The sequence below is a fragment of the Convolutriloba macropyga genome, chromosome 3, assembly GCF_964194025.1.
Source record: "Convolutriloba macropyga chromosome 3, txConMacr16.3, whole genome shotgun sequence".
Taxonomy (NCBI): domain Eukaryota; kingdom Metazoa; phylum Xenacoelomorpha; order Acoela; family Convolutidae; genus Convolutriloba; species Convolutriloba macropyga.
Window position 1 is genome coordinate 868,551 of NC_134470.1, and position 26,039 is coordinate 894,589.

A 26,039-nucleotide genomic window follows, 5' to 3' on the forward strand; every position below is an offset into this window, starting at 1 on the left:
TCAAGAGGTCAGTGGATCGTATCCCGGTGGGTGAAAAGTTTTTTTCACCTCAGTTATGAAGTGATTTCGAAAATATTGAATGCCGCTTTTTGGAGCAAATTCCTCTCGAAGTTTTTTCGAATACAGACCGCATTTATTGATGCATATGATGATTTTGGCGTCTCTAGATTGCTGCATTGTATGATAAATATTAGCTAATTCCTGACTGACAGTTTTGTTAACGTCTCCTTGGTAAGGTATTATTACGATTATGATATTGTTCATCGCTCCACAAATGCTGAAAGCTTTCGAGTGGTTCGCCAGACTTGTATCCCCGGGAAAGTCGACCACTTTTATTTTGTCACTTATGTCGTACAGAGTGCTGACTAAAGTGTGCTTGTCTGGCCCGTAACCAGCTACCCCTTTCACGTCCCAAACGCTGTTCAGAAATGTGGTTTTTCCAGCATCTTGAGGTCCAATAACTCCAATGAAGCATTGACTCGCCAGAAGGTCTCGAATTTCATATACCTTTTTGATGCACATTATGCGATGTATCAAATGTTCCTTCGATTTCTGCACGCATGCTTACAACTTGCAGCCGTTGAAATTGTTTACTCCCAGCTGTTTATCGTACATCAAGCAAATAGCCTTTTCCTTGCTGTGCAGGCTTCCCTCTGTTATGAGGTCGTTCACCTCGTTGATCACTTCAAGTTTCTTGTTGGTTTGCTTGCTCCATGCTAAGTAGAGCTCGCGGCAAATGCACCACCTACAATTGCCAAAACTCCAATCCCCAGTTTTTTCCCAAAACTCTTTTCTATCTCCAAGCGTAGCCCAGCTTCTATCTTTTCTCTCATTTTTGAAAAAACGTCTGAAACCTTTTTTTTGTAGTTTTCATCGTTGCTCAACGCTTCCTGGACTGATCGTTTGTCAGCAGTGACAATATTGTCCAGCTTGTCCTGGTCGGTTTGATTCAAACATTGTTCGGCAAGTTCTCGTATTTTGACTACGAGGGAGCCCTTCAAGCGATCGCTGCCCGCAATTTGTGTCAACGCCAGCCCGCGGTGAATTGCGTTTTTAACTACCATGGTCACGTCATCATCTCGCGCGATAGTGATTACAGATTTAAAGGCAATGTTTCTAATTTTGTGTGAAGGTAGTTGAACATCGCACTTTCCAAATAAGTTGTCGTAAAAATACAGCAGATGAATTACTCGTGAATGAACTGTCGCTCATTTTGAGCAGTTTTGTATCTCCGAAAGGAAACCCAAATGTAAACTAGCAATACTCGGGACAAATTTCGGCTGCCGATATATTTTTACCTCTGAGGGTTAAAATTAAAATTTTGTTGTTATTTTTGTCAGTTTCAAGCACCAATTCTGCGTCAGGTATATGTGGATCCAAGTCAGATATTTTGCCCACATTTCTGTGTTCTTTAAAATCTCCGTCATTGTCCACTATATAACCAGGGAACTGTTCCAGGTTCACACAATTATTCAACTGGCATTTTCTGCTGTACTGCTTAATGGTGTGCTTCTCAATTGACTCGATCGTGATGGAATCAAAAATGTCTAATTTTCTCATCACTTTTTCCGCTGCTGCCGACACGTTGTACGCTTTAAGTTCTTCACTGTTGTCGTTGAGAAAAAAATAGTTACCAATTGGTACGTAAGTGTGTTCAACTTGGTTTTGCTGTGATTTATCTAATAACTGTAGACCCAATCTAACCGATCGAAAGATTGCAGCATGTTGCGGTAGTACTTGAGAAGCGGCGCTAAGAATCGCTGAAACTGCTGGATTGAGATCATTCAGTAACTTTTGAAGACCTCTCACAGCTTCCGATGATCCAATGGTTCGTATCTTTCTATGAAATGCAGCCATTGCTTGAGTCAAGGACAGTATACTGGGCACTGGGTCGTTTTCAGCAACGATGTTGAAGATTTGAAGGTCAGGATCAATTTTGAGCAAATAGTTTCTACACTCTGAATCGCAGAAGAAGGGAGATCCGAAGGTTATGCTTTTGACACTTTTGAAGATCTGTGTTTGTGATCGGTGCGTTTTTATCAGCAATTCGATGTATACAATTGACGCAATGGCGCCGCCCAGTGAATGACCACAGAAGACCAAATGTTTATCAAGGAACACATCATTTGAAAGAACCCGCATTATTGGAAACATCTGAGCTCGCTTTAAGAAGCCTGCGTGGAACTTACCTGCACTAACTGTTCGCTTGGCGTGCGCGGGAGCGATTGTCAGATCGGCTGCAAAATCCTCCCAACTTCCAGTGCCTTTAAATGCCACGTACACCGTTTCACTTTTGTCGCATTTCCCCACAACAAACTGATTAGAACCATGTTCGTCAGTCACTATCGCTTCGATGGTATGGTTAGTAATTTTTATCTCGCAGAAACTGGCGAGGGTCATCTTCATAAGACGCCATGCTCAAAAGGAGGCAATTTTGAACATCTTGACTGTTTTCGGAAAGCCAATTTTGTAGAGGTATTTCAGGCTTCAGACTTTGAACGCTCAAATTTTCGTAATCAGCTGCTGTCTTGATAGCGTATCTTTTACCATCTTGCAGTTGTAGACTATCGTTGAATAGTGAAACCCTTTAAGGATTGGTGTGGAGATCTACCAGAAATTTGGGGTCCACTCCAAATAGTGGTTTCAGAGTTTCTCTTTTTATGTCGGTGGCCGCAAGATCAAACGCTTGATTTTTGTATTCGATCGTCACTGTTCCGCTCATTGCCAAAATGTATATAATTTGCACTTTTCTCAAAAATACGTAATGATAACGGCTGAATAAATTTTTTGTGGACAGCAATAATTCTGATGTACAGGAAACGAAAAGCAGTTACTTCTGCTACAATAAAGAATTACTGGAATAAAGCTCGTTACTACACCTGTTTATCAGAATTCTTATCTTATGCTAAGTAGCAACTTAAACGTGTAATGTTTGTTATTCTGTCGAAATTATAACGAAAACAGCAACTTCATAGTAAAATTATGTGTACACTTCAGTTGGTGGAAGAACTTGATAAAATATATTTGTTGTTCTGTCGACATTATCTAGAAAACAGCAACTTCATAGTAAAATTATGTGTACACTTCAGTTGGTGGAAGAACTTGATAAAATATATTTGTTGTTCTGTCGACATTATCTAGAAAACAGCAACTTCATAGTAAAATTATGTGTACACTTCAGTTGGTGGAAGAACTTGATAAAATATATTTGTTGTTCTGTGGACATTATCTAGAAAACAGCAACTTCATAGTAAAATTATGTGTACAGTTCAGTTGGTGGAAGAACTTGATAAAATATATTTGTTGTTCTGTCGACATTATCTAGAAAACAGCAACTTCATAGTAAAATTATGTGTACACTTCAGTTGGTGGAAGAACTTGATAAAATATATTTGTTGTTCTGTCGACATTATCTAGAAAACAGCAACTTTATAGTAAAATTATGTGTACAGTTCAGTTGGTGGAAGAACTTGATAAAATATATTTGTTGTTCTGTCGACATTATCTAGAAAACAGCAACTTCATAGTAAAATTATGTGTACAGTTCAGTTGGTGGAAGAACTTGATAAAATATATTTGTTGTTCTGTCGACATTATATAGACATTATGAAATTCCTAGCAAAGCTCCCTCTACGCTCTTTCAACTGATTCAATATTATTTGAGAATATTGTTTTTTGTTCAGTCGACATAGAAACTATCAATTTCATGGTAAAGCTATTTTAACGGTATTTCAGTTTATGAAAGAACTTACTATATTTGTTGCTCTGTCGACATTATATATAAACTAAGAGTTTCCTACTAAATTGCCGTGTACGCTCTTCCTGGCAGATATTTTTATATATTCACATTGTTTTTCTGTCGACATTCCATATAAACTGATGATTCATGAGTAAAACGTCGCGTAAACTACTAGAACAGATATGTCACAAATCATGTGAATGAATCAACGCATGCTTGCCTTATAGGCACTATATGTTGAAAGCAAGAAATACAAAAAAAAACTTTCTTTTGTACATAGTCTGTAGTAATGCATTTAAAGTTACTTTGTGTTTACAAATATGACCAATGCCTAGCAATCTTTTGATTCGAATTTTTCCTTTATGAAATACTGTTGTAACAGAAGCAATCTGAAATCGCACATAACGTTCCAATCCGTTAAGTAGACTACATTTTTGAAAAAGGAAATTTTGTCTTCAGATAATCAATTGATCATGACCATGCTCCCGCAACATTTTTCTACCTCAAATAGTATTTTAACAAATCTTCGAAAATATTCAGCTCTTTTCTAAATAAAAAATTATGGACAACTGTTGGAAAAATTGTTTTGTCCAACTGTTATCTCTAGATTAGCAACCGTATTTCATTCCTGCATCACCGCTATCTCGACATTTTGAGTCGATAATGTGAAACATTGCGGCGAGTAGGCTTTGACAAAAAGTCATTCCTTAAGCAGCGCAGATTCTTCTAGAAGAATGAACAAAAGATCCAAGAGCTATTAAACCCACCATAAAAGCGGACAAAAACTCAAGAAAAATACCTCGTGAATAATTTAATAAAGCCTTTTAACGTCCTGCAGTCTAAAAAAAATCAGCCAGCTCACGTAAAAAATTTGACAAAACTAGCGTTCAAAAACGTTTGCAAAAGCTTCAAAGAAACGCATGTGTTTGACAGCGCATAACAGCTCTTGTTCATTTTTCCCATTGACAAACGGTTGTTGTACCTGTAACTAAAATTCCAAATAAAATTTAATTCATGCAAAATTTGTGCATTAAAAATACACCTTTACAAAAATTGCTTCGAAATTCGTTCGAGAGCAATTAAACAATCCCGAATATCCCCATCTCAGTTCTTAGAGCTTTTTTTGCACACTGTTTGTTGCACACATGGTGTTATAAGCTTAAGGAAAAGTTTTGTATTTGTGGCAATATACAATTTTTACCTGTTTTTATAGAAGAAAAAAGCTGAATATTTTCGAAGATTTGTTAAAATACTATTTGAGGTAGAAAATTGTTGCGGGAGCATGGTCATGATCAAATGATTATCTGAAGACAAAATTTCCTTTTTCAAAAATGTAACTACTTAACGGATTGGAACGTTATGTGCGATTTCAGATTGTTTCTGTTACAACAGTACTTCATAAAAGAATAATTCGAATCAAAAGATTGCTAGGCATTGGTCATATTTGTAAACACAAAGTAACTTTAAATGCATTACTACAGACTATGTACAAAAGAAAGTTTTTTTGTATTTCTTGCTTTCAACAAACATAGTGCTTATAACGCAAGCAGGCGTTGATTCATTCACATGATTTGTGACATATCTGTTCTAGTAGTTTATGCAACGTTTTACTCATGAATCCCTGTTTATATAGAATGTCGACAGAAAAACAATGTGTTGAATTTTTAAAATTATCTGCAGGAAGAGCGTGCAGGGCAATTTAATAGGAAACTCTCAGTTTGGTACCGTGAATATTAGCCGAAAGGAAAATTGGCCGAATGGAATATTGGCCCAAACGGAGACATTAACCAATCCGAACTGAGAACGGTTGTGATATTTCGTTTGGTTGTGATAGATACATATCAAGCCCCATAGGCCGCTGAGGCATGGCCAAAAGCGTTAATTTCATGTGTACGCGAGTTAGATAATTGCGTGTCTCACTTATGTTTGCTTAAAGTAATTATCTCAGCAATTAGTTCTTCTAATGTTCATGTTTTGACTTTTTCAGCTAATTTTTACGTCGGCTAATATTCCGGACACCTCTCAGTTTATACATAATGTCGACAGAGCAACAAATATAGTAAGTTCTTTCATAAACTGAAACACTGTTAAAATAGATTTATATGAAATTGATAGTTTCTTTGTCGACTGAACAAAAAACAATATTCTCAAATAATATTGATTCAATTGAAAGAGCGTACAGGGAGCTTTGGTAGGAATTTCATAATGTCTATATAATGTCGACAGAACAGCAAATATATTTTACTAAAGTTCTTCCACCAACTGAACTGTACACATAATTTTACTATGAAGTTGCTGTTTTCTAGATAATGTCGACAGAACAACAAATATATTTTATCAAGTTCTTCCACCAACTGAACTGTACACATAATTTTACTATAAAGTTGCTGTTTTCTAGATAATGTTGACAGAACAACAAATATATTTTATCAAGTTCTTCCACCAACTGAAGTGTACACAATTTACTATGAAGTTGCTGGCTTCTATATAATGTCGACAGAATAACAAACATTACGCGTTTTAGTTGCTACTTACCTTGAGAGAAGAATTCTGATAAACAGGTAGAGTAACGAGCTTTATTCCAGTCTTTATTGTAGCAGAAGTAACTGCTTTTCGTTTCCTGTACATCAGAATTATTACTGTTCATAAAAAATTTATTCAGCCGTTATCATTACGTATTTTTGAGAAAAGTGCAAATTATATACATTTTGGCAATGAGCGGAACAGTGACGATCGAATACGATAATCAAGCGTTTGATCTTGCGGCCACCGACATACAAAGAAAAACTCTGAAAGCACTATTTGGCGTGGACCCCAAATTTCTGGTAGATCTCAACACTAATCCCCAAAGGGTTTTAGTATTCGACGATAGTCTGAAACTGCAAGATGGTAAAAGATACGCTATCAAGACAGCAGCTGATTACGAAAATTTGAGCGTTCAAAGTCTAAAGCCTGAAATACCTCTACAAAATTGGCTTTCCGAAAACAGTCAAGATGTTCAAAACTGTCTTGTTTTGAGCATGGCGTCTTATGAAGATGACCCTCGCCAGTTTCTGCGAGATAACATTACTAACCACACCATCGAAGCGATAGTAAGGCATACCCTATTTGGGCTCCTTTTACAGCCTTAAGGTATATAGAGCTAGGGCTACTTATTTCTACGCGCGAAGTAGACTTACCTATATCTCTAAGACTAACCGACTCTACAAAACACTGAAGGTGTATGATGTTTATTACGGTGTATAATACAATTAGCACCGGAGTCAAGAGGGTATACATAATGTATAAGGCTAACTAGAAGACTGACTATAGCAAGTTCAGTTCCGCTTATTTATTAGAGAATAGAGTCTTCTCAGTCTCTGATTGGCTAGAGATGTGGTTGATGGTGTAAAGGTGTATGTTCAGCATAATGACTGCCACATCCGTCCGGGGTTAAGAGTTGGATCCGAATTTGTGAGTTGTGACAGGAATATGCTGAACATGTTGTCTTCTTGCTGATGAGTGGGTGATGTAGGTGCGGAGTTGTGTCTTCTTCAGTGTAGGATGTGATTTGTGCTGTTTTTTGTGTTCCCTGTCCGTAGTGGTATCGACTAGTGCTGTCAGTAAGTGGTTTGTCCAATGGAGAAACCAGTGAAGGGTGCCAGCTTCAGAGTGAGCTGGGCAGTGACGTCTTGTCCGGTTGAAGTTGAAGTATATCCAACTGCTTCCACTGTCTCATAGTGGAGATTTGTTCCCAGTTGGAGGATCGTTTGTAGTCTGTAGTCTCTGGGTTGGTACAAGGAGATTTCTGTTCATCTCCATCTTGTACAGATATTGAACCGATCGGGATTTACCAGCTTACCTTCTGGTGTAAGACCAACTTTTAGCTACAGTGTGAGCTACCTATTTTAGTTAAACTTATTTGTTAAATTTAACACTTGCTAAAGTAGTTCCCGACCAGAGGAATAAAAGAAAAGAATTGATCCTTTTCTCAAGTTGTGGAAAAATCTGTAAAACAAAGGTTAAATTGAGGGGGAAAAGGAAAAAGGTAGAAATAATAATAAAAAAAAATTAAATAAAATAAATAATAATTTTCACAAAGAACAGTGAGTCTTTGAGTTTATTTTGGGTCAGTGCGCCCAAGAGGTGATGTAGGTCTGTGGTTTACTGTTGACGATACTCAAACTCGAACTCGGGGCCGGCATTGTCGGGGTCTCGAAAAAAGTGTAAAAAGCCTTGATCCTGTGCTAGGAAGGCTGCAAGTACTTTTGGAAATAGGTCCGAGTGGCAATGCGGCTGCATGGCTAAGAGGTGGTTGAGGATCTGTGTCTCCTCGTCTGAGGGTTTGTATTGTTGTAAACGGTGACACATCCAATCTCTGTAGAGGAGATTGAAGGGGTGGCCGTGGGTGACTTTCGTTGCGCCACCTTCGACACAGCGCAAGTATTCGATGGGGACTAAAATTGGACGGTTGGTCTTTCCATATAGTGGTGAAAATAGAAAATAATTTTTGATGGGGTCAAAGTTTCGGAGGGTTCCATCACAAAATTCGGGTTGGATAATGTAACTATAATTCAAATAATAAGGTGAAGTTAATTTAGTGTTGGCGTACTGGAGGCGGGAGTTTTGATGGATAAGTGGGTTTGTGTGTTGAAAGTGATGTTGCGCAAACAAATAATTGTGCATTGTATGCAACATCTTAACGCGATTCACTTTGTGATTGGTGTTATTGACATCCATTTGGGTGGGGTGGAGGAAACCAAATTGGAGATAAAACGGGTCATATTTTGCGTACAGCTTGTAGGGTGCTGTATCCCGGGAGAAGAACGTATTAAGGTAGTCATTAGCGCGATCAGCTAAAGCAAAGAAATACTTCGACTGATGCCAAAAACGTTCGGTGAATCTTGGGTTGAGTGGAAAGTGAGCACACTCAAGGGGAAGATTTTGATCGCAACCTTCATCTATATGTTCATTTTCCAGTTGTCCCAGTGAACAGGAGCTGGCTGTAGGTTTAAGGTTGTGTTGTGGAGGTGTCGACGTATAATTGATACGTTCTGCCACGTGAATCCCTTGGCGGGTGTTAATTCCAAGAGGGTTCGTAAACTCGTGGTATCGAAAGTCTGGGCCTTTATTTCTATGAGGGATGCCTTGTGTCGGCGCAAAAGGGTTAGTACGGGCTCTGGAGGGTGAGGGCTGTGGGCCTCGAGAAGAGCTTTGGCCAGTGTGAGCTGGTGACTGGCTAACTTGGGGGGACCTGGCAGGGTAGGTCTCGTGGTGGATTGCACGGGTTCGTCGCTTAGGCGAGGGATCCGTGCAAGGGTAGTTGTCAGTGGAGGGGGGTCGATCGTACGGTGGTTGTACAATCGACTGTTGTACCGGCATCAAGGGAGGAATTGTGGGTCCATATCGAGGTTGGGATATGGGTGGTCGGAACTGAGGTGGTGTCGGAAAAACTGGTGGTGGGTAGACCAGCGATTGTGATCGTGGTTGTGTTTCGCGAATACGTCCGGATATCGTCCAGTTGGGGACGACTGTCTCTGGTGTTGATTCACCAGACTGTTCTACTTCGTCCGCCCATGAGGGGAGCTGTGACTGTGACGAGTGAGGCACAGTCATTTGATTAGGTGTAGTTGTTGAGGAAGTCAGCGGTGCAGGCTGATTCCCTGTTAAGAGAAGCTCTTGTGACGAGCTGACCGGTTCTGGCATCTGTGATGGTGAGTTGCCAGCACTGTCGATGTACAGGCGGAGTTCGCCTGAACTGGATGAGGATGTGGCGGGTGAAGGCAGTGGGTTTACCCGCGCATACATGAGAGTGTCCACAGACTGTGGTTGTGGGGAGGACTGCGCCATCGTGAAGAGGGCGGGTGTTTGCATCTCGCACACAGGCTCAAGGATTGGTGGTTGTAACACCAATGGGGTGAGGGGAGATGGAAGGATGTCGTCAACGTCCAGCATGATAAGATCGTATGCCGTGGGGTCGACATTAGGTGGAATTGGTGATCCGGCCTCTGTGGGGGCATTGGTGGAGTCGTTGCTAAAACAATTAAAATTTAGATACGTGAGCTAGGTAGGTTCATTATTAATTCTGCCGGGAGATCTATCTCCTGGTAGTGAGAATCATCCTCAAAAGAATCTTTTGAAATGGAGATATGATGTGATCGTTTACGTTGATCGGGGTGAAAAGTATTAAGTTGTAATGATTGGAAATCAGGTTTGTCGTGTTTTTGTGTTACCGGTGATTCGTAGCAATCATAAATAGATACTGGTAAAGTGGAAGTGTGTCTATTTGAATTATGGTGCGCTGGAGAAGAAAATTTCTTGTAGAAGTTTTCAAACTTTCTGTGTAATTGATTCAATTCATGTCGTGAGTGAGGGGTAGTGCTATCTACCCCTCCAAAAAATCCTGAAGTTATGATTTTTGCTAGGGTGATATTAGGTCCTAAGAGTGTTTTAAGATTATAAGTGTTTAACACATTTCGAAATAGTCCGAATATAAATTGGAGGAGATTTAAAACTGTCCAAATTATGGCTATTTCTTTTAATACGTACCAGGGGTATCCAAAGATGCCGATTAACGATTCTTTCAAATAATTGCCGTTAATAATATCTTGCCAATCTAAACGTCGGAGGGTGAATTCTTTTCCGTCTATAAATAGTTTGTTAAAGTAGTCATTATATTCGGTACGTAGGCGTGTAAATTGTGCTTGTAGTTGTGCTTGTTTTGCAAGGTCTGCAAAATTTACTGCACGTGCTACTTCGAATTTCTCTGCGGCGTCATCTACTAATTGGTTAAAACGCATTTTATCAACAGATTTTGTCCAGTCGTTTTGACTGTAAATACCGAGTTGTTGCGCGGTAAAATCGGCGTGGGTGAAATGACTATCTACCTCCGCGGGTGTGAAAATTTTTACTGGATTATGTGCTTTAATTGGGTAAGGTGTGAGACGATATGTGTTATCGCCGTCAACATCGAGTGAGATGTGTTGGTCAAAATTATCGGATTTACATGGTGCTTTAATAGACCAGGGAAATGTTTTTCGGTTGACCTGATCTACAAATTGTACTTTGTTTTGGTAGTAAATAGGAATACGTTCAAAACATTGATCTTTAAGAACATAGAGTGGTGATTGAACTGTTTTACATTGATAAAGTGAGATTACATTTTGACTTTTGAGGGTTGCGAATGTATGTCGCTGCCCCGTGATTACATATCCGACAAGGGGAAATTTCTGTGTTAGTAATATAAAGGCGGTTTGTTTAAGGTCTCTATCGAGATCACAGAGTTTTTTGTAAATATTCAAGCTGGTTTGATCCATTTCGAGTAATACTCGGCTAATCATATAGTCGAGTTTTGCATCTATCTGAACATTAGGGTGAACAGCGCCAAACCAGTTTTGTTTTCGAAAAAGTTCGTATTTTTCTGATTTACGGTATAATTTAGATTCTTCTGGGATTACATATCCATCTTTAATTCTGGCTCTTGTGTATGGTGTAACAAATGGTGGTTTGTTTGGGCCAATTATGTGTATGTCATCAAAATCTGATGAAGGTGTGCCGGAGGCAAAATTAAAACCTTCTGTGTATTGAATAAAAATATCTTGATATTGGGTGGCGTAGTAAGGTTTGTCCTCATTACATTTAAAACGTGGTTTTGTGAGAACTTCAAAACGTGAGAGAGCCGATTCGTCATAAAGGTGTTTCTGAAAACGGCTGCTATACATGTGTGGTTCATGCTCGTGGCGTTTATTTGTTTCGTTATTTTCGAGTGTTTCAATAAAGTAACGTTTTTGGAATTTGATCATAAGAGCGTGAGATCTACCAACGTCAAAAATTTTGCAGTGATGTTCAGGTTCCCAAATTACGACTGCTTTAATATCGTGGTTAGGTTCGCAGTAGCCACGGTCGATATCGCATTTAATACGATCTTTGCCATAATACATATATTCTGTGGCAATATCAAAAGTGAGAGTGATGTTTGTTATCTGTAATGACCATCCTATTGTGTGGATGATATGATATTCATGTTGTGGTGAGTTTCCGGGACAGTTAGCCCAGGGATTATCAGTGACTTGTGGTATCCAATTATGATCGCCGGGATTATAGACCAGGCTTCCGTGTTGGAAGGCGAAGGGATCGGAACGATTAAATTGAAATCTACCCTGTTTTTCCTCAATGCGTGCTTGCCAATGAGGATCGTCGAGTATATCAAATTGAATTCTTTGTGGGCGGTAGTTATTTTTATCCATTAAGCCAATGCGTGTAAGCTCTCTACGAGCTTCAATTTCTGTGGGAAAGAAAGGTCTTTCCATATTATTAACATACCAATTATCGTGATCAAACCGGTAGCCCCTTTTGAGTGCGATTTTGTGACAAAATACTTCTTTGTCACTAAGTTTAGCATATATGCCGTAAGCTCTGACTTGTATTGTTCGAATTTGCGAGAATATATGGACTTGAGCCGGGAGGATTTGAAAATCTGCTGGTTTAATTTTGCATTCACCAATTCTATTAAGTTTATAATACTGCATATTTGTAATGTGTTTTGGTGAGCAATCATAATGGGTGACAATAAGATCTTGTATTCCCGTTTTGGGTGTGGTGATATTTTGTTGATCTACTTTTATTGGGGGTTTAATTGGTAAAGTATTCGAAAGGAATAAATTAATGAGTAGGAGTATTAAATTTGTAATGGACATGTGTATGAAAGTCCAGAGTGTGGATTATAAAAGACAAAGTATCCTGCGGTGTTTTTAGTGTATCTATCAAATTTGTAGTGAATTTCCTGACAAATAAATGGTGAGGGGTTTGTTTTAACCCGGAATATAGGTGGAGCCGCAGCTTGAGGGTGAAAGATGAGTTTGTCTTGTTCTACGACAATTTCAACGGAAAAGGTGATTTTTGATTGTTTTAAAAGATCGTGTGCTCTTTGTTTCTGAACAGGTGTTAATTTATACGATTTAGAAATTCTTTGTTTAGCCCAGGTGTGTAATTGTTCTCCGTTATTATGGTCTCCAAAGAGGGCTGGAGGGGGTACAATAAATTTCGGATCAAGTTTGAGTGGTAACGTAGGGTAAGTTCTGGTGGTATCTGGTTGTTTACCAATACAGTGGTGAGAGTGTTGGTCAGGATCTGGTGTTGGGGTGTTTGAGCTTAGTGTAATTATAGGAGGAGTTCCCGTAAAACTGAGTGGTAGAGAACTTTGAAAAGAGGGTGATGAATTGACTATATTAAATGAGTGATTCCAATGTGCTTGTGAAAGTAAGCGTTCTAAATTAGTTACTGGTCCTTGTGGCGGATTAAAGGGATTATTTGCAATTTGCGATGGAGTAGGTGAAGAAATTTGTGAGCTAACGTGATCAGAGTGAGAGCTATCAGAAAGTAGGCTAATATCATGTGATTGTTCTGGTAGGTGAGATACTGTATGAATTGGTTGGGGTAAGTCTGAACTGTTTGTTTTGTCTGTGTTAGCAACATTTATTGGTTGAGTCAAAAATTGAGGGGTGTTTGAATAATTTAGAAGTTCCGGTTGTGGTGCTCGTGGTGGAGCTGGTATTAATGTTGGTGGAGGGAGTGTTGTATTAGGGAGAAAACCAGAATATGGTTGTAGAGTAGTTAATTGGGGGGTATATTGTTGTTGTTGTTGTTGTTGTTGTGTAGTGAATAGTTGCGTCGTATGTAGGTGCGTTTGGCTTTGGCCTTGGTTATGGTGGGGGGATAAGGGATTACTGATTGTGGGGTAAAGGGGGGGAGAGTGTCCAGTAGGACGAGGTCTATCTGAAGACTTGGCAGTAGTAATGACTGAGTATGGGTGTTCTTCTGTTTCTTGTGCTTGGGTTTTCTTATTAAAGAGTTTAAATGATGACTTTTTGGGAGTTGATTGTTTTGTTGTTTCGCTATAAGAGCAGCTAGGTGATTCTGAGACGGGGGGAGCGCTTGGGTTAGTGTTTGGTTGTTGACTAGAGGACGCAATTGTGAAGATATTGATGGGCTCAGGTAGGAGCAGTTATCGCAGTAATATATATGGTAGTCCTTAGCAGTGGGAAGGACAATTATTAAAAGATTTAAAGTAGGTACACTTACTCGGATTGCTGCGCAGGGTGAGACTGGTGGGATGACATTGTGCAGAAAGATGAGATCTAAAAAATCAGGAGAAAAGATTTCTAGCAGTTCATTAATAGTATAGTCTTTTCTGTCAAAAGAGTAAATTATTTGTGGAATCTCACTTTGTTTATTGGGGGTCTGATTGTTTAATGAGTTGCTGGTATTGTTCATCCAAACGGAGAAGTTCTTTAATATATTTTATATCATATGAAGCAGGGATTGCATCTAAATTAACAGTGTATACAATATCGGTATAAAGAATTTCTGAAAGTTTGGGTGTTGCTTGTGGGGGAAAAATTGGGAGATAGAAGAGTGCTAAATGATCGTTGTGAAAATCTCCAATATAGAAAACCCATTCACAACAGGTGTGTGAATACAAAATGTGATCTAGATTGTAGAATATATCCTGGAAACGAATTTGTTTCGGTTTAAAATTCTGAATGTAGCGAAAGGTATCAGCGTAGGGTGTTCTTTGAAATAATATTTCTAATCTGTGTTGAGAGGTTATATGCATACCTGGCTTGAGATTTGAGGAGGGCTGACAAAGTGTGTTGGTTAGTGTTCAGTACTGTGAGACTGAAAGTAGAGTTTTGAAGAGCTTCGGTGAGCGAAGGTTGGAGGTAGTTGTTTTAAATTGATGCCTGGTAGAAGAAGGAAGATAGAAGAAAGAAGAAAGAAGAAAGAACTATACTGTGAGATAGTTCTTTAATATTAGTTAAGAGGTGAAGCAAGTAATTTTAAGTTTTGAGAAAAAGAAGTGAGAGAGAGTATATTTTAGAGAGGTGAAAGAGAGAGAGAGTTAAGGTTTGAAGAAAGTTTACAAGAGAGAGTTGAGTAGAGAGAAGAGCAACTAGGCTGAGCAAAGGAAAGACTGTGAGGTGATTTTAGGCGATGAGGTCTAGGCTGACCACGACTTTTCATTCGGGTGAAAAAAAGTTACCGAATCATATCTTGGCAAATAAATGAGCTTAGGGAATTTTTCCCGGACCGAGCTGTGGGTCGGTTGTCAACTTAACTTTTAGTTAATTTCCTTTTTATTATCAGGGCGGGGAATGGCCTGAATTTTTCTCTTTTTCATTTCCTGATGAAGGGGTTTTTGTGGTTCTGCTTGGGGAGCAGGTGAGAAGATAGTCCGTGTGATTTATTTACTATTGTGAAAGGTTTAATTAATAGCTCCTGTGAAAGTAATTGTATTTGGGGGGAGAGGGGTGAAAGAACTACTTGATTTATCCCTTTCGTATTGGAGAACGAAGGAATTATATTTCCCTCGCCTTTATAGTTACGAGGTATTTAGCGTGTTATGCTAAGTTATTTTCGTCTAGTGAAAGCGAGAAAGAGTGTGGCTTATTTGTATTACTGTGTAGTTTCGTGTATATTTATAAAAGTTATGTTCGTGAAGCCGAAATTTTAGATGGTGGTATAAATACTCGATAGTCTTTTATTGGTTGTCGTCGAAGACGAGTATTCCTTGTATTGTAGTTTTCCGAGTTGTTCTCGGGTATTTCAGACAAAGTACAAGGTGGTAATGGCAAAGGGTCATTGGTTAATGGTGTGTTTGGTTTATCTAGACTGAACGAAACAGTCTTGGACTTGGTGATCGTCGGCTTTTTAGGACGAAGTTTTAATAAAGAGTTATCCAAGAAGTATTTATCCATTTGTTCTTGTACAAAAAGTTCCTTAGGGTAATATGGTACAATATTACTTCGGTGACGGGTGATTTGTTTGCCTGAAAAGTCTTCTAATTTATACGTGACTAAAGTGGGGGTGTCAATTATTTTATAAGGTCCGACCTTTTGTGGTTGGATCTTTTTCGAAATTCCAAGCTGTGTAGCTTTGTTTACGACTAAAACATACGTGTTAATTTTGAGTGGCTGTGCCGTTCCAAAACGACGATTTATGAAAGAACGAAGATATTTGTTTTGATGTAAATAATTATGAACTTCATTATATACTTGCGAGTGTATTTTCTCACGATTTAGAAACCAATGTGCAAAGGTTCCTTTTTGTAATTTCTTAATTTGAGGGTGGTGACCAAGATGATCAGTATGTGAGTGTATTGGTAGGGGGAGACATGGTGAATTGTCTGTAGGTTTACAGTTTCCAAAACTATCTGTAGTAGAAGATAAATTAAACATTATAGGTTTCTTTGGTTTGTGACCAAAGACTAATTCATGAGGTGAGAGGTTCATATTGGTTCTAACTTGTGAGTTAAATGCAAATGGAAATACTTTTACTTTCTGTGACCAAGTATTATATTGTGATTCAAGAACTGTGCGAAGAAAAGTGTTTAACTGGCGGTTACTGTTTTCTACGAGTCCATTAGACCATGGCGCATATGGTGTGCGCGGTTTAAATTGTACGTTGTATGTACGGCAGAAATGTGCAAATTCGCCGTTAATGTATTCATTTCCATTATCTGTTACTAAAATATCTGGGATGCCAAATTTTGTGATCCAATGATCAAATAAGGTGTTCAACGCATTATGGGCATCATTTTTTGGTGACGGGTGGAGAACTACAAAGTGTGTGAAAGCGTCTACTATCACATAGACATAAGAATTTCCATCTGAAGATGGTGAAATTGGGCCTTTGGTGTCCATCGAGATTCTGTGATTGAAGTACGGTGAGACTTCAAGAAATGGCTGGAGTGGGGCCATTAAAAGATTTGGCAGAGACTTGCTTGTTTGGCAGTTTAAACAATCTTGTGTGAGTATTGCTATCCATGTTCGAATGTTTGGGAAATAATATGTTTCTGTGATTGTAGCATAAGTTTTTTCACGACCAGGGTGTCCTGATAAATCGTGTGTGTGTGCGGTGTAAAATATTGTTAGGATGAGAGATAATGGTAGGCAGATTTTTGGTGATTCTGTTTCTCTGATATAATAGAGAAGGTGATTTGTTTCGTTTATATTTAAATGTGTGAAACGTCTATAGTAATGTAATAGTCCTTTATTTGCACGGACTGTGAGTGGGGGGGTACTGGGGGGATTTTTATATTTTTTCCAAAGGAGTAATTGTCTAATTACTGGGTCTTGTTGTTGAGCTTCGAAAATAAGTGTTTCCGTAATTTCTGTAATTTCTGTGTAGAAAAAATTATATATTTGTGGAGATTGTGGTATAAAATCATCCTGAGTTGGGAGTGAGAACTTAATGGTATTTATAAGTTCTGCATAATTTGGATCTTGTACAATATTTGTAGAAGGTTCTGTTTTGTTTGTGTTTAACGTGACATCAGTGTATTGTATAATAGGGTAATTTTCAGGGGGGGAGTGAGTATCTTTTATCAGTTTTCGTTTTTGGTAAGTATGTTCCAGCGGTTGTGCTTTTGTGTGATATTCGTGATATGAAATAGGAAGATATAGATCCTTTTCTAGTTGTACTTTAAAATAGTTGTCCTTTATCTGTAAGTAAATTGGGAAGTGTATCGGTTCTGTGTTTGAAGTTTCTGTAACTGTGTTAATATATTCTTTTGAGACAGCATAATTACATTGTAACGGTGGTGTATTTAAATTGTGTGTCATAAAGAATTTTATTGATTCCGGTATTTCAACAGTTCGAAGACGGTGTTCGTCTTGTGTTGTAGTTGTCAGTGAGCGACTAAGTAAATCTGGAAGTGACAGATTTTTACCTTCTGTCCAAACAATATGTAAATTTGGAAACTTCATTAGTATGAGTTGAAATTTATATACCCGGTGATTTGGTTTGTTCTTTTGGGTGACCAAAAAAGTATGGGTTTGTGATCTGTATACAGGATTATGGGGTGTTTAGATCCTTGTATTAAAAATTCATATTCCGATAATGCATAGATTATTGCAGAACATTCTCTGAGAATTGTTGAAAGTCTGAGTTCAGTGGTAAAAAATAGACGAGAGTTAGCTGATACTAATTCCATTTTTCCAAATTGATTTTTCTGTAATAGTGCGGCACCTATACCGTAGTTTGAGGCGTCGCAAAGAATGTAGAAAGGTTTTTCAGAATTTGGTATTGCGAGACGGAGTGTTCCATCCGTAAGTTCTTTTTTTATCCTATCAAATGTTTGTTGTAATTCTGGAGTCCATTTGAAGTCGGTGGTATCTCGGAGTTGTAGATAGAAAGGTCTTAAAATAACTTGTAAATTGTAGATATATTTTGAAATGAAAGTGAGGAATCCAACATAGTTTTGAATCTCTTTTTTATTTTTGGGTGGTTGTAATTTTAAAAATCCATCTATTTTAGATTTAAGTGGGTGAATATGATTGTTTTGGATTTTGTGACCCAGAAATTTAACTGAGTCAAGAAAAAAGAAAGATTTATCAGGTGCAGCTTTTAAATTTTCATTTTGTAGAATTGTGTGGTATTCTGTAAGTGTTTGTAACATTGTGTCTGTTGTGGTATCTTGAATGAAAACATCATCAAGATATGTTATTATTTTGTTTTTGCGTATGAGTGGTTTAAATATGCTACTCATGAAAGATGAGAAGGCTGCTGGGCCAATGGAAATACCATAGAAAAGGCGTTTAAAACAATGTTGTCCAGCAATCACGAAATTTGTTAACCTCTGTGAGGGTTTATCTAGTGGCATCTGGTTGTATGCACCATTCATGTCAGCAATAGAGAAGATAGGTCCTTTAATACGAGTGAGTATTATTTGAATAGGCTCTATTGGCCAACTACATTTCGTTTCGTCAATCATTGTGTTTAATTGACGTGCATCTAAGACAATTTTGAGTGATTCTCCTTTCTTGAGAATAATTACTGGGTTAATAAATGTATTTCCCGTAGTGAGAGAGTCTGTACTGACTGGTGATATTATATCAAAGTGTGTAAGTATATCTAGAAGATGTTGTACCTTTTCTTGTAATTGAAGTGGTATTCTAGTGGCTCGTTGCTTTTTAAATACTGCTGTGGCTTTCAGCGGGAGGTTCAATTCAACTTTAACTTTACCTACGTCAAACTTAGATGTTGCGTAGCATTGTTTGTATTGGATTAAGAGTTGTGCTAAATGTGTGAACTGTTGTTGTGTCAGTTTTGTGTGTTCAAAGTTAAACATAGTGAGAAACTCTTTATCTTGTTGTGCGAATTTTTCAATGTCAAATGGTATCGAAAATTTCTTTTGTTTATTTTTATACTCCTGTTCCTGTTGCTTAGTTAGGTTTAAACAATGTAATTTTTTAAGTGTTTCCGATGTTCCTTGTGCCAAATAATTAGAGTGATAGGCGTCCATGAATTCTGTGATTTCATTTACGCGGTATTTAGTGGTTTGGTAGTCATTAAGTGAAACGTCTTGTTGTGCATAACCAATTAATCCTTTTGTGAGAGTTAGTGGATGAGAGAGGGGGTTTTGTATTAAGATTTGTATAAATGACTGGTATGGATATTCAAGGTTGTTTATATCCATTATAGAGAAGAACATATTTTTCCGGAGTGGTATGAAAGAGAAATCAGATGCATACAGCAGAGTGCCGTTAGCATATTTATGTTTACATTCGTAAGCGGTGAGAGAATAAGTTAAAATTCGATGTTCTGTTGGTTGTAAATAGATTGAAGTTTCTCCGACTACTGGAAATAGTCGAGAATAGAATGGTGGTGGTTTTGTAGAGGAATCGTAAAACTTAATTTGTTTTATTTCCTCCTTAGTTTTTATTTCTAATGTGTGAGTTGAGCACTTTATCGAGTCAACATATTTTTCTAGGAATGGTGTACCCAGAATATTGAATTTGGTGTTTGTTACATGAAAGGTAACTGTAAATGATGTGTTACGCAGTGTTCTACTTTCCGTAACATCCGGATACAGTGTGAGTTTGACTGTTCCGTTAGATTGTAATTTGGAGTTATTCGCTGCTGAGAGAACGAACGTTGATGCTTTTAGGTGGAGTTGGTGGTACTCTTTAATTTCATTCCAAGTGTCATTGTTTAGAATATTTAAAGTGGCACCAGAATCTAGTAAGAAATCTATCTCAAGATGTGGTGGTGAAATTGTTCTTTTAGTGTCTGGTGATTGTGGTGTATATATTGTGAGTGGTAGTACCCAGATATTACTCTTACAAGAGGTGGAAAGAATGTATTCTTCGGTGAGAGTATTACATTCCTCTTGACAATTATAGTATTCCTCTTGTGTGTCTTGATTTAATTCAAGGAGTAAATCATTAAATTTTTGTTCTAGGAGAGTTTCTTCTGAAACACTTTGGTTATCGTTATTTTCTGTGTGGGACGTTTTGTCGTCTGTTGGTTCTTGGTCCAATAGTGTGTTAATATAATTTCGAACATTTCTGAGTCGATTTCGTGAAAATGGTCGTCTAGGACGATTTCCATCCTTATTATTATATGGTGATTGTGGTCGTGAATTATTTGTATTTTTATAAAAATTTGGTTTAGGGTACGGTGAACCGTTTCTACTGGGTGGTTTAAAATTACTATTACCATAGTATGGTTTGGAGTTATTTTGAAGATATTTATGTGGACTTCTGTGTCTAGAATTATTTCGGTCTCGACTATTGCTACGAGAACGATAAGAGAATGGAAGAGGTTTCCCTGTCATGTTGTTTGATGTGACTTGTCTATTTGGGAGATTTTGGTTTCCCTTCATAGCTTGGTTAAAGGTTTGTTTTTGAAAATTCGGTTTATCTACGGGTTTTGTGTATCGTTTATCAGGAAAAGTAGAAATACTATGTCCTGAACGAGAACATTTTTTGCAAAATTTAAGAAAAAGTGGTTTTCCTTTGAAATTAGGATCATTTGAGTATTTATGTCGTACTACATTGATCCCATGTGCTATATCTTGTTCCATCAAATGTATATCGTCTACTGTAAGGTTGTCAATATCGCTTGAAATAGTATTTATTGTAGGTGTACTTGAATTTGGATTTAATTTATGGCGGTCAATGTGTGTACGAGTAATATCTTCTTGGTGTATTTTTTCTACTAATTGTGCAAATGGAAGTTGTGGTTCCAATGCTGTAGATTTGTGGTTGGCAATCTTTTTTAGTGCAATTCTGGCTAGTTGAGGATGGAGTGCTTTGACTAGTGCGTCATTCATTTGTGCATTTCTCATATCTGGAGCGTTATTAACATATGCTTTTCGAGTCATTTGTTCAATTCTAAGAGCGAGTGTTTTAATTTGTTCGCCTGAATTACGCGTCATGCTTTCAAGTAGTAATTTCGCTTGTGTTTGCGATTGTTGATTATCAAATGTTTTTTGGAATTCGCGGCAAAATGCCTGCCAATCCTTTTTTATTTCAAGTGGTAAATGTGAGTACCATTGTTGTGCTGGTCCTATTAAGGCAGTTTGTATCATGGCAATCCGTTTAAGGATCCAAGCTTCGTGAAATGGTGAATCAGTCTGCTCTGGTCCTGCGGTCATTACCATGTTTGCTGTGATAGCATTTAGAAAATCTTCGGTGGTGTAAGTTGGGTCAGTACCATCAAACGGTCTTAAAGACTGTTGCATGGGTACCGATCCTCCTAAGTAGGGGTACATCATAGGTGCACTCCTACGAACAATAGGTGATGGAGTCTGTGTGGAGGCCGCTTGTAAATAATATGGAGTTGGAGCATTAGTAGTTTGTTGGTTATTCTGTGAATTTAGTTGTCGAACTATATTCACAAATTGTTGTGGTGTGATTTGAATATTTTGGTTTAACCCCTGTGTGGGTTGACTGGAAGTATTTAGTATTACTGGTTGCGTATTAAAGTGTACTGAGTTTTGTCGATTTAGACGCGGTAGTGGAGTGTTCACATTTGGTAGAGGTGGGAGAGTTGTATTTAGCCGATCTGAATTTTGTGTCAATTCAGTCGAATTTACTGGTTGCCTATGGTGTTGGTTTGGATACAAGTGAGTATCTGTTGTGTTTGCTTCATTATGATAATTGTTGTTATTATTATCATTTCCTGCTAGATCGATTACTGTGTTTACTGTGTGTGATGAGAAAAGTGTCCCATCATCTAGCAGTGTAGAGTTAAAGTCAGTTTCCGTTGTTTCGTTCATTATATTTTCTGGTGGTGGGTTATGTACAATTGTGTCCATATTATCTGTTGGTGATGCCTCTAGAGATGTATTTGTATTCTCAGGAACATTTGTAAATGTAAATGGGTGTGTTTCTGCATTGTGATTAGTTATTTGTACTTGTCTATGTTTTAATCCTAGTTTACTTATAATTTCCGAAGGTATTTCTGGTATATTAATGAAATTATCTGGAAACCAATTTTTATCGTATATATATTGAAGGGTCTCTGGTAATTTAGGTATTATCTGGGGGTAAGCTTCCGCAATGTGTTGCGTGGCTGTAAAAATATGTCTCACTAAACTTTTCCAAAATCTGTGAATATACCAGGTTAAAAGTGTAAGCGTCTCTAAAATATCTTCCGCCGACAAATCTGCATCTGTCGCGGTGGTGATATATAGTTCTAGGAGTTTACTGAAGCCTTCGACTTCTTGTCGTGCAAGCTTGTGTACACTCTCTTTACGAGATTGTATAGCGTTTGCATTTAATACTGGTGCTAGGCGTTTTAGAAATTCCAGTGAAGATTTCTTAAATGATATTTCCCTATCGTGTGGTTGGATTTCTGTGTAAATCCAATTAAGAAATTCAAACAATGTATCCGACAGTGGGTGAAATAGTGTATCGTATATTAAAGAGGTGTATTTGTTTGTTAATGGGTCACAAATAAACAAAATTGTGCCTTTTGTTAATGTTTTATTATATATTTCTATTAAATAGGAAAGGAAAGCAGTTCTAGAGATGTGTGATGCTTTCTCTGGTAAAGAAAGGAAAGGTTGTTGTTCTAATTTAAAGTAGTGTGTTTTTAGCTGTTTAGCTATATTAAGTAGGAGATTTAATTCGTCTTCATTTTGATATTCTTTAACATCAAAGGGTGTGATATCCGACATTAATTGGCGGTTTTGCTGTGTGAGAGCAAGAAGTTGGGAATCGTCTGAGTGATATTGGTAGTGAGATGATGATTGTTCAAAGTGATTATCCATGGTGAGGAATATGTTGTCTCGTAGATTGTTATTCTACTTTTTATGGGATTGTGTTTCCCTTTTTTTATATTTTAAATAAAGAAGAATTAAGTAACTATTTAGTCTAAATCTAGGTTTTTGTCTAAGTAGAAAGGAGGGTGTTTTATTTGAGTTCTTTTTACGGTTAGAGTTTGTTAACTCACTGGTCGCACCAGTTAAGGCATACCCTATTTGGGCTCCTTTTACAGCCTTAAGGTATATAGAGCTAGGGCTACTTATTTCTACGCGCGAAGTAGACTTACCTATATCTCTAAGACTAACCGACTCTACAAAACACTGAAGGTGTATGATGTTTATTACGGTGTATAATACAATTAGCACCGGAGTCAAGAGGGTATACATAATGTATAAGGCTAACTAGAAGACTGACTATAGCAAGTTCAGTTCCGCTTATTTATTAGAGAATAGAGTCTTCTCAGTCTCTGATTGGCTAGAGATGTGGTTGATGGTGTAAAGGTGTATGTTCAGCATAATGACTGCCACAATAGTGACTGACGAACATGGTTCTAATCAGTTTGTTGTGGCAAAATGCGACGAAAGTGAAACAGTGTACGTGGCATTTAAAGGCACTGGAAGTTGGGAGGATTTGGCAACCGATCTGACAATCGCTCCCGCGCACGCCAAGCGAACAGTTAGTGCAGGTAAGTTCCACGCAGGCTTCTTAAAGCGAGCTCAGATGTTTCCAATAATGCGGGTTCTTTCAAGTGATCTGTTCCTTGATAAACATTTGGTCTTCTGTGGTCATTCACTGGGCGGCGCCATTGCGTCAATTATATACATCGAATTGCTGATAAAAACGCACCGATCACAAACACAGATCTTCAAAAGTGTCAGAAGTATAACCTTCGGATCTCCATTCTTCTGCGATTCAGAGAGTAGAAACTATTTGCTCAAAATTGATCCTGACCTTCAAATCTTCAACATCGTTGCTGAAAACGACCCAGTGCCTCGTATACTATCCTTAACTCAATCAATGACTGCATTTCATAGAAAGATACAAAACATTGGATCATCGGAAGCTGTGAGAGGTCTTCAAAAGTTACTGAGTGATCTCAATCCAGCAGTTTTAGCGATTCTTAGCGCCGCATCTCAAGTACTACTGCAACATGCTGCAATCTTTCGATCGGTTAGATCGGGTCTGCAGTTATTAGATAAATCGCAGCAAAGCCAAGTTGAACACACTTACGTACCAATTGGTAACTATTTTTTTCTCAACGAGAACAGTGAAGAATTTAAAGCGTACAACGTGTCGGCAGCAGCGGAAAAAGTGATGAGAAAATTAGACATTTTTGATTCCATCACGATCGAGTCAATTGAGAAGCACAACATTGAGCAGTACAGCAGGAAATGCCAGTTGAATAAATGTGTGAATTTTAAAGAACACAGAAATGTGGGCAAAATATTTGACTTGGATCCACATATTCCTGAAGCAGAATTGCTGCTTGAAACTGACAAAAATAACAACAACATTTTAATTTTGACCCTCAGAGGTAAAAATATATCGGCAGCCGAAATTTGTCCCAAATATTGAGAGTTTGAATTTGCATTTCCTTTTGGAGATACAAAACTGCTCAAAATCAGCGACAGTTCATTCACGTGTAATTCATCTGCTGTATTTTTACGACAGCAAGTGACCGATCAATTCGATGCAGGAGTTTCCGTTCATGGGATAAACTTCAAAATCGCCAATTTGTTTGGAAAGTGCGACGTTCAACTACCTTCCGACAAAATTAGAAACATTGCCTTTAAATCTGTAATCACTATCGCGCGAGATGATGACGTGACCATGGTAGTTAAAAATGCAATTCATCGCGGGTTGGCGTTGACACAAATTGCGGGCAGCGATCGCTTGAAGGGCTCGCTCGTAGTCAAAATACGAGAACTTGCCGAACAATGTTTGAATCAAACCGACCAGGACACGCTGAAAAATATTGTCACTGCTGACAAACGATCTGTTCAGGAAGCGTTGAGCAACGATGGAAACTACAAAAAGGTTTTAGACGTTTGTTCAAAAATGAGAAAAAAGATCGAAGCTGGGCTACGCTTGGAGATAGAAAAGAGTTTTGGGAAAAAACTGGGGATTGGAGTTTTGGCAATTGCAGGTGGTTTCGCCGTCTACTTAGCGGGACCTTGTCTGCTTCTAGTGGGCTACGAAGTAGCAGCGGGGGCTCTTGGGTTTTCAGGATCGGGGTATGCAGCTAACAGGTACTTGACTGAGGACCTGGGAAGTCAGATATACGAAACAGTGGTGGAGCTAATCAAGAGCGAGCTCTACTTAGCATGGAGCAAGCGAACCAACCAGAAACTTGAAGTGATCAACGAGGTGAACGACCTCATAACAGAAGGAAGCCTGCACAGCAAGGAAAAGGCTATTTGCTTGATGTACGATAAACAGCTGGGAGTAAACAATTTTAACGGCTGCAAGTTGGAAGCATGCGTTCAGAAATCGAAGGAACATTTGATACATCGCATAATGTGCATCAAAAAAGTGTATGAAATTCGAGACCTTCTGGCGACTCAATGCTTCATTGGAGTTATTGGACCTCAAGATGCTGGAAAAACCACATTTCTGAACAGCGTCTGGGATGTGAAAGGGGTAGCTGGTTACGGGCCAGACAAGCACACTTTAGTCACCACTCTGTACGACATAAGTGACAAAATAAAAGTGGTCGACTTTCCCGGTGATACAAGTCTGGCAAACCACTCGAAAGCTTTCAGCATTTGTGGAGCGATGAACAATATCATAATCGTAATAATAACTTATCAAGGAGACGTTAGCAAAACTGTCAGTCAGGAATTAGCTAATATTTATCATACAATGCAGCAATCTAGAGACGCCAAAATCATCATATGCATCAATAAATGCGGTCTCTATTCGAAAAAACTTCGAGAAGAATTTGCTCCAAAAGGCGGCATTGAATATCTTCGAAATCACTTTACATCTGAACTGAACAGACAGTACAAAGGCAAATACAAATTGAAGCAGAAAGATTTCTTCTTCACGGATTGGGAGTTGCAAGAACAAGGAGAAGAGGAGGCAAAAAAGGCACGAGACTTTGGAATTGTGGAAGTCGAGGGAATTAAGGAGGAAATTAAGAAAAGTTTGACTGATATCGGAATTATGAAAGAACACGACATAGATGAGCTGAATCGCGCAGTGTCTCCGAAGCGATAAGCCAATTCTGATACTCTCGACTCAACAATATAATCAAACAATATATG

The 26,039-nt window shown here is 38.2% G+C and overlaps 1 protein-coding gene and 1 pseudogene across 2 annotated transcripts; one reads left to right on the forward strand and one right to left on the reverse strand.

Annotated features, from left to right (window-relative positions):
- LOC142335822 (uncharacterized) lies at nt 1-6,386 on the reverse strand (annotated as a pseudogene).
- On the forward strand, nt 6,161-24,370 carry LOC142335859 (uncharacterized). Of its 2 annotated transcripts, none has more exons than XM_075384187.1 (2): nt 6,161-6,831; nt 23,286-24,370. In XM_075384187.1, exons 1-2 carry the CDS (start codon nt 6,770-6,772, stop codon nt 24,346-24,348), a joined length of 1,125 nt encoding a protein of 374 aa, XP_075240302.1. In that variant the 5' UTR covers nt 6,161-6,769; the 3' UTR covers nt 24,349-24,370. The 2 variants fall into 2 exon arrangements, with proteins under 2 accessions (XP_075240302.1, XP_075240303.1); XM_075384188.1 differs by having other exon boundaries at nt 6,162-6,831; nt 23,274-24,370.
- Nucleotides 24,371-26,039: the final 1,669 nt, after the last annotated feature.

Bases quoted from the DNA above. Each gene is read 5' to 3' on its own strand.
- LOC142335859 (XM_075384187.1), top strand. From the start codon at position 6,770: ATGAAGATGACCCTCGCCAGTTTCTGCGAGATAACATTACTAACCACA. The intron at 6,832-23,285 runs GTAAGGCATACC...GTGTATGTTCAG, and splicing joins ACCACACCATCGAAGCGATA to CATAATGACTGCCACAATAG.